Consider the following 19,584-nt stretch of genomic DNA (forward strand, 5'->3'; position numbering starts at 1 on the left):
TCTACACAAGCCTACATGATCCACACCTAGACTAATGGAGATAGTCTAGTTTTAAGCTTTGATACCACATCTAAAGTAGAGGGATTATGGGGGTAGATTAGGGTTGCATTCATGATAATAAGGAGAATCATGTGTATCCAAGCTAAGCACAATTAGAAGACTCAATACACAAATACAATGCGTACAGAATGGACTAATTATTTAACTAGCAAAGAAAGTACATAGTGAGCCATTATATAGGCATTTAGAGAGAGCTTTGGATGGCATGAAGGATGATAGAATGAGTAGGGATCAGCCCAAATGGCCTCTATGTCATGCATGCTCCTCTATGTGTGTGTGTGCGTGTGTGCATCGTGGAACGTCAATGAAAGCATCAATTAAAATTGGTAGGCCACCTCCACACAGTAACTACTGAGGCCCCAAAGGTGGGCAAGTGTTGCTTTTAGTGGATCCAAGTTGTGAGCATCAATGGGAGGACCTATGTGATAGGAAAGACCCGTCAGCTCTTGAGGCAGGACATTGGTGGTTATGGGCTTGGGAGAGCCACCCCCTGGTGCGATTGCAATGGGACTCGAGGAGTGGTTTTGGTGAGATACTTTTACTCCATCCGATCACGTGAGGACTCCATTTTTTTAGTACATAGCATGGCTGAGACGTCACATACTAGAAGCACAGAGAGATGCAGCAAACCATTGGTAGGAGGAGAATCTGAAGTGAGTTCTTGGAAGATTTCTGGGGACTCCTGTGGGACAATAGACAGCTAGGGGAGTCATGATGTTCTAGTGGCCGATTGCCCAATAAGCTAGTCTAAGTGGGAGGCGAGTGGGAGTTGGTTGATTCGCAATGGTCACTCAATGGTATGTACCACATGTGGCCATACAATTGAGGCACAACACCGCTATCAGTGGGACTAGCCCATGACACAATAAGTTTGGCCTCAAATTCTTTGACCAATGCCCCCACATTTGCCAGTACACTTGGGGTGCTACAACATGGTCCACCCTCATGTGCCCGATACTTCATTTTGAGATTATTACAATGTAATGGGTCCTATTTATAGCTCCCAGGAGTTACTGCAGTAACTGCCTATGGTAATTACTACTGGTGGGACTGATCCGATGTTCGGCCTTCTAAGGGACAGTTCCCACCTGCAGGATAGTCCTCGCCTTTAGTTCCCGCCTGCAGGATAGTCCTTGCCTTCTACATCCTTTCCTCCTTTCTTGAATTTTGGTATAACTCCAAAATTTTAGAAAAAACTCCACCGCCTGAGTCTGATTTGGTGTTGAGGAAACCATCTGGTGTTCAGGTTGATCCAAACCCTAAACCCTAAACCCTTCTGGTTGCTGATTTGGCCGATGTTCCTCATGGTTTGGCCGATGTTCCTCGTGGTAATACTCTTTTGGTATTGCTAGATTTATACCATACTTCATGCTTGGCGAGTGCTTGACACCCCTATAGTTGTAATTCCAAGGGTGCCCAGCCAAAGAAATGCCAGTGCCTTACTGGGAAAATCCACCGCCTAATTCTGAGATGGAACTACCCAGTATCCTTCCACTATACCCGCTTCCTCTTGCCCTTCTTCTGTGTTGGTGCCTCAGAAGTCCCAGTGCCAGCATTGTCCTTCTGGATAAGTCTGTAAATGGCCTCGTGCTCAAGTTGATCCAAACTTTCAATGGACATCTCAAATTCATAAGGTGTGAGAGGATTGTAGGTTTTGATCTCGGGATCATACAGAGTGGGTTCTGGCCAATTTATGACAATGCGAGGCTGTGTGGATCCATCCCTACGGAAGACGCTGATTTGTTTTAATTCTTGCTTCAAAGAGAATCTCAGCCATCTCTTTGTACTGTGGTCCCAATCCTGGTTTAGTAGTGATATCCTTTTCAGGGATCTTGGAAGACTCCACAGTCAGTTGAAGCAACTGATTTGTGATCTTCGTTAAGCCACAAAGTTGGATCTTCCACTGTCCCATACACCCTCTGCATTCTCCTTGTAGTTCCATGACATCATTCACTTTGAGAGGTCATTGATCAATGATTGCCACGTTTTCCATTCCACAGTGGCTCGCTCATACCAGCCCTGAAGTTCATCACTGATACTGAAGTAGGTGAGCCGATCCATTGGTTCTGAATGCTGAGGATGCAAAGATCGGAAAAATTTGGGTAGTTTAGATTCTTTAGTAGGCAATGCATACAGGAGAACTAGTGAATCGGACACAAATTCCGGAAAATTGAGAACGGCTTGGTTCTCTTGCTGCATCATCTTCCTAGTAACTCGCAATAGTTGAAAGAGTCTTCGGAGAGCAGTTGCCTGTTCTACTAATTTCATGTGATTCCGAGGTCCTTTACTGCTGGAAGTATGATCTTCAATGATAGCCTGCACCCTCTGGTCCAAAACTCCTCAAGCAATTTGCATCTGAAGTAAAATTTCTTTCATTTGATTTCTAACTTCCTTCATGCACTTGTAGGTAGATCGGCCACTCTTCTTCTCTGCCTAAAGTTCCCCAAATGCCCTCCCAAACTGCTTTGACTCTTTTCTCCCATTATCCAGAATGTCTACTCAAGTGAAAGTGGAACTTTCATTACTATTTAAGAGAATGTTCTTCAAGACAATTCTTTGCATTTCCTCATATGCTTAGAACATTGCAAAAGTTAGTGTTGTGGAGAATCACTATAGACATCTCAAGTCATGGCAAGGAAATTTGTACCCAAAAGGATGTTGACAGTCTTTACATGGTTGATGTGACATTAGAAATTGTCCCAAATTGTTTCATTTTTCCCATTTTTCCTAAATTCTACTTCTCTGACATAGTATCTACATAAGATACCTCTTCAAATATTTCTAAAATCACATCATCTGATTCAAGCACATCACATCCCTGCAATTCACTTTGAATACCTGAAACATAATGTTTTTCCCACTTTGGAAAATCATTAAATTTTCTGAAAGATACTAAACCTTCAGATGTCAACCCCAAAAACCCTGAAGAGAAAGCTTCTCTTTGCAAGAACTTCTCCTCACTTGTACCACCATAGTCCCGCTTTATAATGGCACTTTGAGAAAATCCTGTGCAAACCTGTGTTCTCTAAACTCCTTGCGTATCTTTGGAATTGGATGATCAGGTAGACTATCCTTGTTCCTGGCATGGTCAACACATACAGTCAAGAATTGTATTGCTTTCTTAGCATATTGGCTTCAAACCCTGGCATAGGCCAATCCATCATCCATCACCTTGGTTTCCATTCGCACAGCCGTAATGTAGGGTTGCCCCAAAATTAATGGATAAGAGGAATGCTCCTATATAGAGAAATTTTGCTCATCACAGACATCCCCTACAGTTACCTTAACATTGGCACAAGCACCATAGAGGTCGCTTGGAAGCATATTGGCAACTCAAATCCGCCAACCATGGTCCACATCAATAGGCCAATTCCCATTTTTGTGCAATATTTTAGCCATCAAATTGATCTCCGATCCATGGTCTATGAGTGCTAAGACCGGTTCTTCAATGTCGCCAAGCTTCACAACAGTTTTGGTTGTTGCTCTTGCCCAATGAGTCCTTGAAAAGTGACTCCTTGGTATGCTTTCACTATATTCATCTTCATTGAAATGAACATGCCTTACCTTTGGTATGGTTGGATTTGACACCACCACAGACCTAGACTCTTCTTCTTCTTCAAGATCTGCCAAATACTCTTCATAGTCATCCAAAATTGCTTCAATGTGGCGTATCGCCTGGCTCTTAACTGACACCGGCTCCTGTTCACTTGGTATCTTCGTCTTTCTTTTGATAATATCAATAATATCCTTGTGAAACTGATCACGTTTGGCAATGCCCAAAATATCACCCAATGTGAGCTCCACTTTGCTATTCAGAATGCGCTCTTCAAAAACTTTCTTTAAATATGTAGCTAATTCACTGTCATATTTAAGCTTATATGAGGGTCCCTTGGGTTTACCTTGCTTTTTGTCCTTGGGTGCCTCCTCCATCACCACTTCAGGAGCGGGCTTAGGAGTAGGTCCTTCTTCTTTTTTTTCTGTTAAATATCGTTGTCCTTTTTGATGTCCCAGGAGCTTCTTCATCTCTTTTCCGCTTTTCCTCCACCATAGCCTCATTATCTTGAGACTTCACAATGAATGCATACACTGAGAGGGAATCCATTGGATCAATCCACCCTGTGGTTTCTCGAACTACTTGTCACAGCTTCCCATAAGTTACCTTCCCTGTTTTTGTTGTCTTCAAAGCATAAGGCCACAATTGACCCTTGGAACCTGCACCATCATCATCACCCTTTCCGCAGACTTGCAGCCCATATGTAGATGCTTCCACAAGAGCAACATTATACTGAATCTCTTCAACTATCTTTTTCATGCCGCCCCTACCGAAGTTCAGGAGAAGCATCTCACCTATTGCCCTAAGGTGAATCTTCTTGTCCTTCCAGAAAACCACGTTCCTTTTGTAAGCTTCACCAAATTGATCACATTATTTAACGTACTTGTGGTCTTCACTATCACACCACATGCATCGGTCCTAGCCTTTGCGTGGAGGCTGCTGTCTACGCTCAGAAGTAGACCCCTTTGCACCTAGCCCTTCAAATTTTACAGCTTTAAAATTCAAATTTAATTCTTGAATACCTTTCACCAATTCATCAAGAACTGGCTCCTCCACTCTGGGTATTGCCGAGGTTGTTTCTCTTTAGGTTCCTCTTCCGCAACATCCATGATGTCAGCCATGATCAGCTTATCGACTCTCATCTGTCGTTTCACGATCTTACTGCTTCAGTGACTACCTTCCAGTCGAATGTTAAGACCAATTCTCCTGTTGAATCCTCCAGCAACTGCACTAGACTCTTCTAAAGTCGTGGATCAACAGCCTAAATAAACAGTTCAACCTTCTGATCCTTCATTGAACGTTGTTCTGTCGAGGACAGTTTCTCGAATTTCTTCTCAAATTCTCATAATAATTCTCATGCAGATATATTTTTCTTCTTCTTTTGCATCCACTTCATAAAGCTTTGTCTGGTTACTCTTTGCGAATCGTCAAGGAAGCATTCCTCCTGAAGCGCCTTCTTGAAATCCTGCCAATTCGGGCCTTGAACCGCTTGAATTTCTTTTATTCGGCTCCTAAGTTCAGGCTCCGCAATTAAATGGAATCCTTCCACTGCATTCTGATCATCAATTCCATTATCTTCTATTGCCTGCTCGTAGATATTGCAAAACTTGCTAACGTCCCAGCCTTCAACTCGTTGTAATTTCTCGGTAACTGTGTGCCTAGCTTTACCGATCCTCTCTTGTAGATTATATTGTTGTTGAGAAGCCTATTGTTGTTGAATGTAAGCAGCAAACTACTGCATCATTTGCTGCATGGCTCCCTCTTGCAGTGTCGACATCTTTCTCCACAACACTGCTCACCCCGGCTCGTTTCACGTCGGGTTCACCAAGAATGTTGGGGGATTTGTATTCGAAAGGTGAGCCGGGAAGGCACTGGGCCCTTGGCTGTGAGAGATGCGGGGAAAAGAGTTGCAACAGACACCATTAACAGAAACAGAGCTCAAAACAGATAGTTTAACTTATACCAAATAAAAAAGAGTATCCATGATTAATCAATCGTTAAAGGAGGCGTTTATTCTCCCTAGAAAGTTGAGACTGTCTTAATCCAAGTGCTAATCGAGACAATCATTACTGATCTGATTCGTTCCCTCCTGATGCTTCAAGATTGAAAGAGAATCGATTTACCTTCCGCTATGGCTATGGGGGACTTTGGTTTCAAACGGCCTTAGGAATTTCGATTTGGCTTACGATTGTGGCTCAGGTGTACGGCATAAGAAGTTCGGTTTAGAATTGCGGCTTGGATTTTATGGCTTAAGATTATGGCTTAAATGAACAAGAAGAAGATATAATTCGAATGAATATGGGGTTTTGGATTCAGATGCTAGCTTAGCAGTAGGATTCGGTAGATTATAATGGGCTTAGTCTAGAGCTTAGGATTATGGTGGCTCAGTTTAGAGCTTAAGGTTATGGTGGCTAATGATTAATTAGAGAAGTTTAGTTTGAGAGCTTAAGCTATGGCTTAAGAGATTACAGATTAGGCTGAACTCATGTGTGTTAAGGATTATGGCTTCTTAGCTTCCTTCCCGGGAGAGAAGGTTCAATGAGAAGAGGAGATGGATTCCAAACAAAAATGAGACAAAACCCCGAATACCCGTCCCTTTTTCCTTTATAGTTTGCATGGGCCTCCCTCTTGCTAAAAAAAGCGCCTACCCATTAGCGATGTCGCTAATGGGTACCCTTTCTATGACGTTGCAGGCGGTTTTTGGACCCGCACGAAATGTGCCGCGAGTGGCTCAGAGCAGCATCGCCCCTGCTAGCTCAGGATTTTACGTTTCTTCGCCGGTGTCATCTGATGACCTCCCCGGCCTGCGCGAACGGTTTTCCTGATGTAGAGCTGCAGCCCGCAGCCCTCACCATCACCTCCTTGGTTTTTCCTTTGCTTACAAACCACTTAAGCCTTCATTTTACCCCATTGGGCGGGCTATGCTTTGGCGGCCTGCATTTTTTAAAGCTCTTGAGCGGCCGGGTGGTTATGGCTTTAGGCGGTCGGGTGGTATGCCTTTGGGCAGCTAGGTGGTATGCCTTTGGGCACCATTGTTTAAAGCTCTTGGGCGGCATTGAAGGGCATCACATTTGGCATGCATAGCAGCCAATCAATTTGGGCAGCCATTAATTTGAACTTGAGTGGGCGGCCATGCCCCTTTGAGGTCGGCCATAGCTTATGTAAGGGCACCACCTTTGGCATACATGCTACCCAAGCAATACCAGGCACTTAACACCCTTTGTACCCCCCCATTTGGCATACATACCAGCTAAAGCATCCCCAAGCACAACATCTTTCTTCAGTAGCCCCGATCGAGCAACCTCATCATGAAATCTCCTGCCCATATCATGTAAGCTTCAAACAAACTTGATGTGCATTTTTCTGGCATCTTTCTTAGCATGGGAGCAGAGCTGCACGACATCATCTTCACAAACATGATCCTAAGCATGCATACTTATTGAAATTTGTGGACAATAAAGAAAAAGAGAGTCTTATAAGAAAAAAACTTTGTTTATTTAAACATATTTACACTTGCTTACTCTAGGGAATCATTGTAAGCATTGACAAGGTTAAGGTTATCCTTTAATTGTATGACTTGCATCCATCTAGCATCTTCAAAAAGATAATTGTTAAACTTGATAAGATATCATCGGATAGTCTTACCGCCTCTCAATACCTTGTCTTCATGTCGGAGAACGGACTCGGGCTGCAACACCTCTTCTTGGTCCTTGAACTCCCGTGGGTCTTCAATGGTTGCTTCTTGAGGTGGCTCCTTTGTAAGGCTTTAGTAGGCTCCCGTGGAAAGCATTGTGTATGAGCCAGTGGTTGGGAAACTTGAGTTGATAGGTCATCACATTGATTGGCCTAAGAATCTCCAAGGGGCCATAATACATTTTTGCTAATGTAGCATAGTACTTTTGGTGTCCCGTAGGATTCTTGCCCATCGTGTGCCTTAATCGAGCCTTAGGAAACTTAAGCAAGACCCAATCATTTTTTTTAAAGGCTAGAGCTCTTCTGTGCTTATCAGCAGCAGCCTTTTGCCTTTATTGAGAGATGGAAATAGTATCCTTAATCTTTTGGAAAGATTCTTGCAGGTCTCGGGTATATTCATATGCAGAGCGAAGATCTTCCCATGTACCTTGAGTAGCAGGGGACTTTTTTATCTTCCCTCTATTACCTCAACAGGTTCTTTTTCCATGGGAGTATGTGCAATGTTATTGCAAGCATACTCCACTAAAGGTAAGTACTTCTCCCATTGGGACTTTTGATCTACTTCTGTGACATAAGCTTTCAGTAGATCGAGAATTTTTAGGTTAGTATTTCACTTTGGCCATCCGTTTGGGGTTGATAGGCCAAAGAGAAGTTTAGCCTTGTACCTAAATTCTCAAAGAGACCCTTCCAGAAATTACTGATGATTCTAAGATCTATATCCGACACGGTAGACATTGGCAAGCATGGTACTTGAAGATTTGTGATATAAAGAGGGTTGCCATTTGATGGGCCTTAATAGTCTTTTTGACAGGTATGAAATGTGCTTGTTTGCTAAACCTATCTACTATTGTCCATATTCCTCTATTCCCATGGATAGAATTGGGCAATCCAAAGATAAAATCCATGGATATTCTCTCCCATGGTGAATTAGGAATTGGCAAAGGTTGAATCAATCCAAGTTGCTTCCCTCTATCAAACTTCGTCTTTCGGCATACCACACATTTTGAAACATACTCTTGTATGTTTGCTTTCAAGGCAGGCCAATAGAAGTATGTTTCTATCCCTTTTAGGGTAGACTAAATCCCTCTATTCCCCGCATAAGGAGGAGCATGAGATTCATACATTACTTTTTGATGTAGTGATTTAGTAGTACATAGTCTATTGCCATAGAGAAGATAACCATCTTTTAGGGTAAATGGTTATTCTTTCTTCCCTAGTGCAAGGGCTGAAATCACATCTCTAAAATCGGGATCGATAGCATACTCATCTATCATAGAAAATAGATCATTGTGAGTTGCTATGGATATCGCATTCACTCTCGGTCATCTTGAGAGTGCATCGGCCACTTGATTATGCTTGCCAGCAATGTGAGCAATATGAAAATGAAATTGCGAAAGAAAAAGTTTTCCACCTCATTTGTCATAATAACTAATATCTAATTCTCATAAATGATTTTCTCATGTTAAACTGATCATTTAATATGGGGAAATACCAGGGGAGAAAAAGCTAGAATATTGGTTAAGCTGGAAGACCGGCCACGGTAGGGATCCAAAGGAGGGAAAATAGGGATCCAAAGGAGGGGCCATCTGCAAAAGAGCAATGTGCAACAATGGGCTTCAAAGACCCTAGGGTTCAGCCCATTAAGACTTCCAAAATGCTAAGGTTCCAAAATTGAAAGGTTGTGTCCTATGGTCATTCCTTAGGAAAATTGGATGCTTTGTAGTGTGCAAAAAATCTTCAAAGACTTCTAAAGAGGAGGGGGCGAGCCCTGTAAAGTAGGGGATGAGAGAGAAACACACACACACACACACACACACACACTCACAGGATCCCTTTACACAAAGGGAATAGGGGACACATGTCAACTCCCTAGGCCAGTTGCCCCCAAGGTGCACTCAAATCCTATTGGATGGCCATAGAGGTGGACCAATGAGAATTAGGCTAGAATACATTTAGTTTAATTCATTTTAAAACACTGGATAAAAGAACCAATAAGAATTAACCTCTCTAGAAGACTATTGGACAGTCTCCCAAGGGGTCCAATAAGCATTCAACAGCCCAATGGCTTGCCTGATTCCTATTGGCCAGACGACTAAGGGGTCCAATGAGAGATTAATTGATTTATTTAATTACCTAAAGCTCTCACAAAAGGGAAAAGGGGGACACATGTCACAAGGCTCTTCATTTGACCACTTAAACCTTATTGGCTAACCTTGGAGAGGTCCAATGGGAAGCCAGTGCGCTCAAGAGGAATTAGCAAGAGGGGCCGACCAAGATGAGAGAGGGGGCTGATTTGTGAAGGCATTATCACACTCACACTCACACAATCTCATGTGTGAAGTAAGAAGACTCTCTCTCTCCTTCTCAAGCTTTAATGGAAAGCTCATCATCTACTCCAAGATTGTGAGAAGGGAGGCCTACATCACCAACTCTTGGCTTTGTGATGCAAATCCAACCAAGAGCCAAGATTCAATGCATGCTCATCTCCTCTACCATGTTAATTACTAAGCTATGCTAAGATTTTATGAGTGATTATGTGAGGAGATATACTTCTTTCTCGTAAGACTACTCTCACACTCACACAATCTCATGTGTGAAGTAAGAAGACTCTCTCTCTCCTTCTCAAGATTTAATGGAAAGCTCATCATCTACTCCAAGATTGTGAGAAGGGAGGCCTACATCACCAACTCTTGGCTTTGTGATGCAAATCCAACCAAGAGCCAAGATTCAATGCATGCTCATCTCCCTACCATGTTAATTACTAAGCTATGCTAAGATTTTATGAGTGATTATGTGAGGAGATATACTTCTTTCTCGTAAGACTAATCCTTCTTCCTCTCAATCTACTCTCATATCCCGCTAGCTCTCACCATCTTTGAAGGTGTGTGAGGTCTTGGGTCTGAGACCATAAGAGAATTGATGTTGTGTTTTATAAGTGTGTGCATGGTGCTTGAAGCATCCATCTTCATTGCACCATCAAGTTATTGAAGAAACACAAAGTATTGTATCGTAAAATGTCTCCCTTGATGGGGGAAACCTATAATACAAATCCTTTTCCGGTCCTCAATTGTTGTCAATAACTTAATTTCTCTCTCTTTTGAAGTATTGTCCATGCCTATCTAACTAGGTTTTATGATTTTTGTTGCTCTCTCCATCCAAGCACTCTTGCTATGCTCATTAGGAATCTATTCTAATGAAATGCTCACTATGTTTATGCTATTTTCTACTACACACAAGTTACTAGGCCATTGGTATGAGAGCACAAGGTTTATCTTTTCTTGATCAAGAAGGGAGGTCCTCAAGATAGCTATAAATGGTTGGTATTATTAATTGCAATTGAGTAAGTAGAATAGGGATTTTTTAGCCTTGCAGTGCGCCTGCTTCATGCAAATAACTTTGAGCTATGGTTTTGATAGTGGAGGCTTACGGGGCTTGCCTACGGCTTAACCACTATTGAGCTATTAGAAGCTTGAAAGGAGCCGGTATTGTTTTGGTGTTGAAAGACCCTCTCTTCTAATCCTTGCAATTAATGATATTCGAGCCACGGGTACAGGAGCTTGGTTGCTTTTCTAAAGGGGTAAAGAGGAGTAGCAATTAGAGCTTGAAGTGCCAAAGTACACCTAAATGTTGTTATAATGGCTGACAATAGTAAAGAGAGTGAAATTAATGTTGATAGCTTTGATTTTGCTAATGAGCACGCTACTAATGATGCCCCTATGCTTGTTAACTACCTTGTTTCTAGGATTCAACAAGCCATGGGAAATCCATCCCTTATGCCGACTTTCGTAGGCTATGGCGTGCCCTTCTTGTAGAAAACAGCCCCAAGGCAATCACCAAACTTGAAATATTACCTGGAGGTGTTTCTTGTGTTCGTGTGATGAATAAGATTAGATGATTATATCATCAAAGAACACTCTAGTAAAGGTTCGGTGAGGCTTGAATAGCTTCTTCATCAGGCGGTTAAATGTGGTTGGTGCATTGGTCAAGCCAAAAGGGATGACAATGTACTCATAAAGACCAAACGTAGTGCGAAATGCGGTCTTTACAATATCTCGATGAACTATCCTTAACTCCCTTCTCCTTGGCTTTGTTGTTGTTGGCGTTGCCTTTGGGAGACTTTTGCACATTGTCCTTCCCCTTAGGCTCATTACAGTCCTTGTTTTCCATGGGCTTAAGATTTCTCTTAGCCCCTTGTTGGAAGTTGATTCTTGAAGCCACCATAGTATGGTGTATGACCGCAGATATGGTGCATGGCCTTTGGGAGTTAACATACTCGGCCATATCCTCAAATAAACCCACACAAGATTGTTGTTTTTGCTCTCGAGAATCCATCATTTTGTAGACAATGGCTTTGAGATTTAAATCCCAAAACTTATCTACATATTTGTGGATAGATTCGTAGAGGGAGAGAGTTTCAAGATTCGCCATTCGGTGAGTACTTTGTCTTTGGCATCGGTAGCCAAAAAATTCTTCATGATGGAAGCTCTTAAAGCTTTCCATGTTCCTGGAGCTTCACCGTTTTCTCATAGGCTAGACCACCATTGACTGGCAGACTTTTGAAAATGCATAGCTACATGACATAGCTTAGAGGACTCCGTGGAGCTCTCATCTCCAAACGACACATCAAATTGTTGGATAAAGGCCAAGACTTTGTCCATAGCACCAAAGGTGCCATCGTAGGTAAGGAAGGAGATATTCTTTTCTCCCTCTTTGAACTTTTTGAGCTTGGACAACCTCTTCCAGGTAGCATAGGATTTCCTATGGCCTCTTCTTTTAGGTGGTTTGAGAGCTGCACCATCACTATCTTTAGAAGAGGAAGAGTATGAGGAGGATAGAGAAGAGGGTGACCTCTTTCTCGCCTTTTTCTTCCCTTATTCCTCCTTTTCTGCACCATCACTTTCTTAAGAAGAGGAAGAGGATGAAGAAGATGGAGAAGAGGGTGACCTCTCTCTCGCCTTTTTCTTCTCTTGTATCTTCTCTTACTTCTTTGAATTATGGTGAAGAGGAGTATGTGATGGTCTTCTCCATTTATGGAGTGTTGGAGAGCGTTTTGCCCCCGTCGTCTTTGTGGAGCCATCTCCATCGAGGCGGCAAGAGACTCACTTCTTATTGATTCTTTCGGTGGGGACTCTACCGTTGAATCTTAGGTTCTCCTTTGGGAGAGATATGCCTCATCAAGTAGCAAGTTTTTGAGCCCTTCGTACGGATCCTCCTCTTCTTCCCTTATCGGAGAGAGTCCTCTTTGGAAAATCTCACCAGGAGATTTCCTAGGTACTCTCTCTTCTTGGTGGGGAGTTTGGAGAATACCATGGGTGTGCAATTGCTGTAGCACTTCATCTTGGAGGGATGGATTGCCCAGGGATTGTTGAAGCCTAGAAACAAGATAGTTTACAAGCATAGGGCATCATTAGTTGCTCTTTCATTAGAAAACTCAAAGCTATCAACATTCATTTCAATGTCTTTTCCCTTGTTAGCCATACTAGCAAATTTTAGGTGTAAATTTTTACTTGTACTTTGGCACTTCAAGCCCTTGTTGCTACTCCTCTTTACCTTCAAAGATAAGCACTCAAGCGTCTATACCCGTTGCCCGAATATTATTGATTGCAAGGAATAGAAGAGAGGGTTTAACAGAGACAAGACATCACTGGTTCTTGTCAAGCTTCCAATAGCTCAATAATGGTTTAATCCATAGGAAAGCCTAGTAGGACTCCATTATTAAGACCATAGCTCTCGGCGGTATCCCCATTAACTGCATAAAGCAGGCGTGCTTCAAGGATAAAAAATTCCCTATTCTACTTACTCTTTTGCAATTAATAACACCAACCATTTGTAGAAAGCTTGAGGACCTCTCTTCTTAAGCAAGAAAAGAGAAACCAATAGCTCTGATACCAATGTAACATTTAATGCACTAGTAACTTGTGTGTAGCGGAAATTGATAACATAGTGAGCATTTCATTGAGAACAAGTTCCTAAAGAGTATAGAGAGAGTACTTAATTTGAGAAAGCAACATAGCAATTTACACCTAGAGAATTTGGCATAGACAATACTTGAAAAGAGAGAGAAATAGAACAATTGACAACAATTGAGGACCAGATTTACATGGAGCCGGTCCCCCCTCCATAAAGGCTTTATATTATAGCTTCTCCCATCAAAGGAGACTTTTGTACAATACAATTCTTGTGTTCCTTGACAGAACTCGGTGGTGGAATGAAGATGGAAGCTTCATGCACCAAAATATACGTGTAAAACACACCTAGTGTCCCTAGCCTCAGTCCCAAGACCTTACACACCTTCAAAAATGGTGAGAGCTAGCAGGGAATGAGGATGATTGAGAGGAAGAAGATGTGTCTTATGAGAAAGAAGTAATCTCCTCACATAATCACTCTAATAGCATAGCTTAGCTTAGTAATTAGCATGTTAGAGGAGATGAGCATGGCATTGAAGCTTGGCTCTTGGTTGGATTTGCATTCCATAGCCAAGAGTTGTTGGTGTAGGCCTCTACTTCTCAATGCTTGGAGAAGGAGATGGAGTGATTCTTGCACACATGATTTGTGTGTGTGTGTGTGTGTGTGTGTGTGTGTGTGTGTGTGTGTGTGTAGCAATGTGTTGGTAAAAAATGCATCCCTCTCTCTCTTCTTGGTCGACCCCTCTTGCCAATTACTCTTGTTGGCCTCTCATTGGCTCCTGCAAGCCTAGCCAATCACAAATTAGAAGCATAATTGATAGCCTTGTGACATGTGTCCCCCTTTCCTCTTTTGTGAGAGATTGAGGTAATTAAAATACTTTATTAAACTCTCATTGGACCTTTTAGTCTTCTGGCCAATAGGAATCAGGCAATCCATTGGGTTGCTTGATACTCATTGGACCCCTTGGTAAATTGTCCAATAGTCTTCTGGGGAACTTAATTTCTATTGGTTCTATCAAGCATTTTAAAATTAATTATACTAATTTTACGCTAGCCTAATTCTCATTGGTCCACCTCTATGGCCATCCAATAGGATTTGAGGGAAGATTGGGGGTAAGTGGCCTAGGAGTCTACCATGTGTCCAGTATTCCTTTTGAGGGAAGCTTTGGAGTGTGTGTGTGTGTGTGTGTGTTTCTCTCTCCCCCCCTATTCTTAGGGCTCGCCCCCCCCTTGATAGGGATGTAAGAAGACTTTTGAGTCTTTCCACCACCATCCAATTTTCCTACCTTTGACTGTTTGGACTTTTTAATTAAAATTTTGGAACCTTAGCCTATGGAAGTCTTAATGAAGCTAGACCTTAGGTCTTTTAAGCTCCATTGATGCACATTGCTCTTTTGCAGACTGTCCCCCTTTGGATCCCTATTTTTCCTCCTTTGGATCCCTACTCAGACCGGTTTGGCAATCTTACCAACATTCTAGCTTTTACTCCCCTGGTACCTCCCCATATTAAATGATCAATTTAACATGAGAAAATCATTTTGAAGAATTAGATATTAGTTTTTATGACAAATTTTCACTTGCAATCAAGCTACAAATCATTGTGATAGCATAAATTGAGTTAATTTATAGTTTTTATGTATTGTGTTGTCCTCATCGTGAAGATCAAGAGCTGTAGCTGAACATGCCTTGTGTAATCGGTTTCTACCTACCTTGTCACCCATTTAGTTCAAGTCGCGTATTGATGCACCCATGAGAAATTGTACAAATTAAGGTGTAAGTGACCCAAATGAGGTGATATTTACTAAAAGAACAATGTCTTTTATTTTCTTGAGTCAATGGATTAAGTAAGCTCTTTGCCAAAAAGCAAAGAATCAAAAAGTAGCACTTGATTGATGTACGAATATTAGAACTATGAATGTTAAAAAAGTGCGGCCCACAATTACACAAGGACATTAAATCTTTATCCAAATAAAGGCTACAATCTATTAAAAAAATTAACCAAGCCTTGCCATGGTAGCCACTCCCTTCTCCCTTTGGTCTCAGTGCCTAGCAAGGAGTGATGTTTTTGTGTTTTCATCAAGCATGCTAAACTTTGCCATCATGACTCGAGGAAGTAGAGGAGTCACATTAGGAAAAGATTTGGACTCTCACAGGGGCCCTATAAGGAGGTTCGAGTTTGTCTCTCTTGTCCAAAGTGGGCAATCCGGTGAAATACATAAACGCTTTGCCAAAACCCTATTAACCAACATATTATTGGGAAGATCTTAGAAAGTAGGTTCTAAATCCCCAAACTCTGAAAACTTTGGAGTTGATTTGTAGAAGTTATGGCCTCCCCACTGAAGCTGAAATGTGGGAAGAGATTCCATTTATAAGACGGAGTTGTTACATCAAAAAATGGAATCTTCTAGAATATAGGAATCTGATCGTATGCTATATATCAATGGACAGATCTCGATGAGTACATTCTAAATCCAAAAGGTCCGACAAATTTTGATTTCATTTGTAAAAAACTTTACCGTGTGCCCATTTTGGACAAGAGGGAGCAAGTCAAAGTCCTTATAGGGCCCCTTTGAGAGTCCAAATTTTCCCTAATGTGACCAATAGTTTAGAGAATGTGTTCCTCTCAACTTCGCCCAAGGTTCGCTTTGTTTAGTTTTGTGAATGTGTTCCTCTACGCTTGCTCCATTTTTCCATGGTCAATTTTTAGAGTCATTAATCTAATTGTCACCAAGCTATAGAAGCTCTAGGTGAAATAAGGCCTCTATCACACAAATGGATGTGTGTGAGAATAAGGGCATGGCAACAGGTGATTTGTAGAAGACGTTGTTAGAAACTCCTCAAAATCACCCAGAGCACACCCCTTGCCCATCACTACTCCATGGCAGACATTCGCAAAAACTGTGGCACGAGTGCAGGTGACATGGTTTGAGCCTTCAACATCGTCCGTCTCAGGTGTATGCCCGTTCACAACGTTTGAGCGAAAAGTTTAAAAAACAAACCTTGTCTGGTCTTTGTGACAGCCAAGCTGCCCAAAGTCATTTGTGTTGAGCCCCATCTGCCGTGTGCGTCTAAATGGGGCTTAGCTCCAAGAAGGATGACACTTTCAGTAAGAGAAAATCCGCATTAATGTTGCCCCCCTTGCTCAACTCTGTCGTTTTCGGTAGAGTTGGATATTACCCCCGTCTGGAGAGAAAGAAGATGCGAGTGCCCAAGCCAACGAGAAACAGATTTGCTGATGTGCGCTCCACCCCTACCACTCTTGCGTGCGAATCTGCTCTAAATGTAGCTCCAGGATAAAACTATGGGCGGGAACTATTTGCATGTGCGAGAGTCGATGTCTTATTTTGTGACCTTAAGGTGGGCGATTGAGACGCAATGAATGGATCTTTTCGAGACTGTGAAAGGTGGGGACATAATTGGCAAGGGGACCTTACTCCAGGATCTTGTGACCTTACCGTGTATCTTTTCAAATAAAAATAATAAAGTGTGGAGTTTTTATGCTATTATGTTTTTGTATCCGGCACATACAGACTGTCCAGCAAGAGGTCGCATTAGAAGGGCCAACAAGCCTTTCCGGAAACGGTCGTCGGTCATTCAGATGCCAGGTGGTTGGATGACTGACAAATGGCAAGGCGTGAGCCAACCGGGAATCAGTGTCGGGGCCAACTAGAGGCTGGAGAGTGCTCAGTGGGCAATGGACACCACTCCCACTTGGGCGCAAAAAAAAAACAAATTTCTATTATTATATTATTTGCTTTATGCTTTCCTTGGTTTGTCCCGTGGCCGTACCCCCGGTCTCCTTCCTCCACCAACGAGCCTCTCAGGTTTGCTGCACACAGAGGCAGTCTTTTAGGGGCAGCACCTGCGAGTTGCAACTTGCCCTTCTAAGAACCGTCCCCCAGGGCCCCCACAAAAAGCACGTCCAAACATAAACTAGCTCCTCCTCGATCCCCTTTCACACGTATTTCTGGCTCTGCGGCTCGTCCCAAACAGGTAACTGCCTCAAAATTTTGGAGTGGTGGACAGGCAAGCTTCCCAGCCCCCCACTCTCTCATACACCTTTTGGCCGCTCAAATCGTCCGGACGCTTTGCACGATCTGCTCTACTTGCTCTTTCTTCCCATGTATACGCAGCGGGCGCACCAGCAGCTTTGTACATGGCGGGTTCCGGTGTCCAAGACGTCCTGGAAGCAGAGTACGCGCAGTGGCTGGAGGGGCAGGAGAGGATAATAGTTGAGCTTGGGCGGGCTCTGCGTGCAGAGGGCCAGGGGTCATCACAGGATGATGAGACACTCGCGCAGGCAGTGCACAGGGCTGTGCAGCGCTATCATGACTTTACAGGAACAGCAGCTGTGGCACAGCGGCAGCGTAATTTGGTGGCCTGGCCGGCAGTATCTGCAGTGGAGAGGGTGTTCATGTGGATGGGGAGCTTGCAGCGCCCTTCGACGGCGTTTCAGCTGCTATACGCGTTGATGGGCCACCAGATTCAGACAGAGCTAGAGCAGCTTTTAGAACTGGAAAACGCAGACGATGGGCGGCCAGCGTCGCTCGCCTCACTGTCCGCTTTGCAGCTGAGCCAGCTGAACAAGCTGCAGACTAGCACGGTAGAAGAGGAGGATCGCATCGAGCGGGAGACAGCCAAATGGCAACAGAGTCTGGCCGATCAGCCTTTCAAATTCAGCGGCGAGTTCACGCGGGCCCCAACCTTGCCAAGTTGGGATGAGGGTAGCAGCACGACGCAGGACAACTCTGTCCTCGGACAGAAAGTGGCAGCCCTGCAGGAGCTGCGCGTGCAGGCGGACGCACTTCGCCAGTCCACTTTCGACAAGGTGCTAGAGCTGCTTCACACGGCGTACCAGAAGGCGCAGTTCTTGTTGGCATTCGCCAAGCTGCAGGTCGCTCTTCGGAGATTGGGCCGCAATAACGTACCGCCATTGTCAAGGTTAGCCGCTGTTTTATCATTTTCTACCTTCGAATGTGCATATCTGGTGTGATCATAACCTAATGCACCTTGCTACTGATCCTTGCTGCATTATCTGAACTATGATTTAACCTAATCTACATTATCTGGTGTGAGAGTATGGGGGTACCCTACCAACCTTCCCTTGTGACGGTGTGGCAGGGGTGTGTAGTCGGAGTACTGGACCCGTCCGGACAGCATTCTTTTGGTTGTGCACGGTCAGCAGAAATTGACAGTATAAATTCATGGCGCTATATATTTAAACTCGCCACAAGCTAAGTGCTTTCATCCTTCTCCAGGCAGCTAGATATTTGCAGTTATGATAATTTTTACTGCTACATATGTTCGATTTTCCACCCCATTTTCACCAATTTACATCATGGTAGAATGATTTTCTGTTAAAGTTTATGATGCAATATCTTGATTCGTTGTTGAGTGCAAGGGTTTTTTTTTATAGTTTTGGATTTTAACCTTCAGGTCGCAGATTGCGACACGTGTAAAGTTCTGCCCCCTCTGCCATATTATGCTAGTAGATATAGTGCTTGGGTAGAGTGCCTTACAATTCCTGGGTCAACATTCCAAAACAAGCCAATAGCCTAGCAACCCATCCACCTTCTGATGTATAATCTAGTTCTTGGGAACTTGTGCAGACTTTTTACATCAATAGGATGCCTGAAGTATCATCCTTTTCTACAATAGAGCTTTAAGGTCTCTTGGGCTACTTTTACAACTCTACAAAATGTCTTTTTGTAGGTATGATGCAGTCTAGTATTAGGATAGTATAGAAAATGTCCCATGTGTTGAAGTCCGTGGGACACATCATGTCCTCTCTCATCAGTGTCTTGGAGTAGCATAATCACACTAGACTTGGGATAGTATAGAAACTCTCCCATGTGTTGAAGTCCGCAGGAGACATGCATGTCCTCTCTCATTGGTGTCTCGGAGTAGCATAATCAAAGAAGCACTCACCCTTAGGAGGCAAGAAACATGACTACAGGGTTACTCTTATTAATCTTGAGTTACATTATTTATAGGCATCCTTGTAGACATCACTTGAATGCTTCCACATGCGGACTTTTGGGTATTGCACCCAACACGGTATTTTAAAGAAAAAAGTTGAATTTAGCTCATAGTAGCTATTGCATTTTGTCACCTCTAGTTGTGATTGGGTTAAGTAGTTAGAAAAGTAGTGCAATCTCTTGAAACTTGAAGAGATTAAACTTAACGAGCACTAGGTTTCTCCTAAAGAGGCTTTAGCCATTACTATCCCATTCGAATATATTCGATAGTTGGGAAACGACAAGAGTAATACCATATAGGAGTCCGCTTTTATGGTGCATACAAAAAATTGTGTACACTATTAGAGCCTTGTATTCAGATTTTCTTAATCATCAGCATGACAATAGTCATTAC

General features: G+C 42.9%; 1 protein-coding gene across 1 annotated transcript; it reads left to right on the top strand.

Moving 5' to 3' along the window:
* The first annotated feature begins 17,035 nt into the window (after positions 1–17,035).
* LOC147450994 (protein DOG1-like 3) lies at positions 17,036–18,533 on the top strand. The gene is made up of 2 exons (XM_086520847.1): positions 17,036–18,153; positions 18,334–18,533. The coding sequence occupies exons 1-2, from the start codon at positions 17,369–17,371 to the stop codon at positions 18,341–18,343; spliced, it is 795 nt and encodes a 264-aa protein (XP_086376973.1). The 5' UTR covers positions 17,036–17,368; the 3' UTR covers positions 18,344–18,533.
* The last annotated feature ends 1,051 nt before the right edge of the window (positions 18,534–19,584 follow it).

The sequence above is a fragment of the Adiantum capillus-veneris genome, chromosome 9, assembly GCF_014529385.1.
Source record: "Adiantum capillus-veneris isolate H3 chromosome 9, ASM1452938v2, whole genome shotgun sequence".
Classification (NCBI taxonomy): Eukaryota; Viridiplantae; Streptophyta; class Polypodiopsida; order Polypodiales; family Pteridaceae; genus Adiantum; species Adiantum capillus-veneris.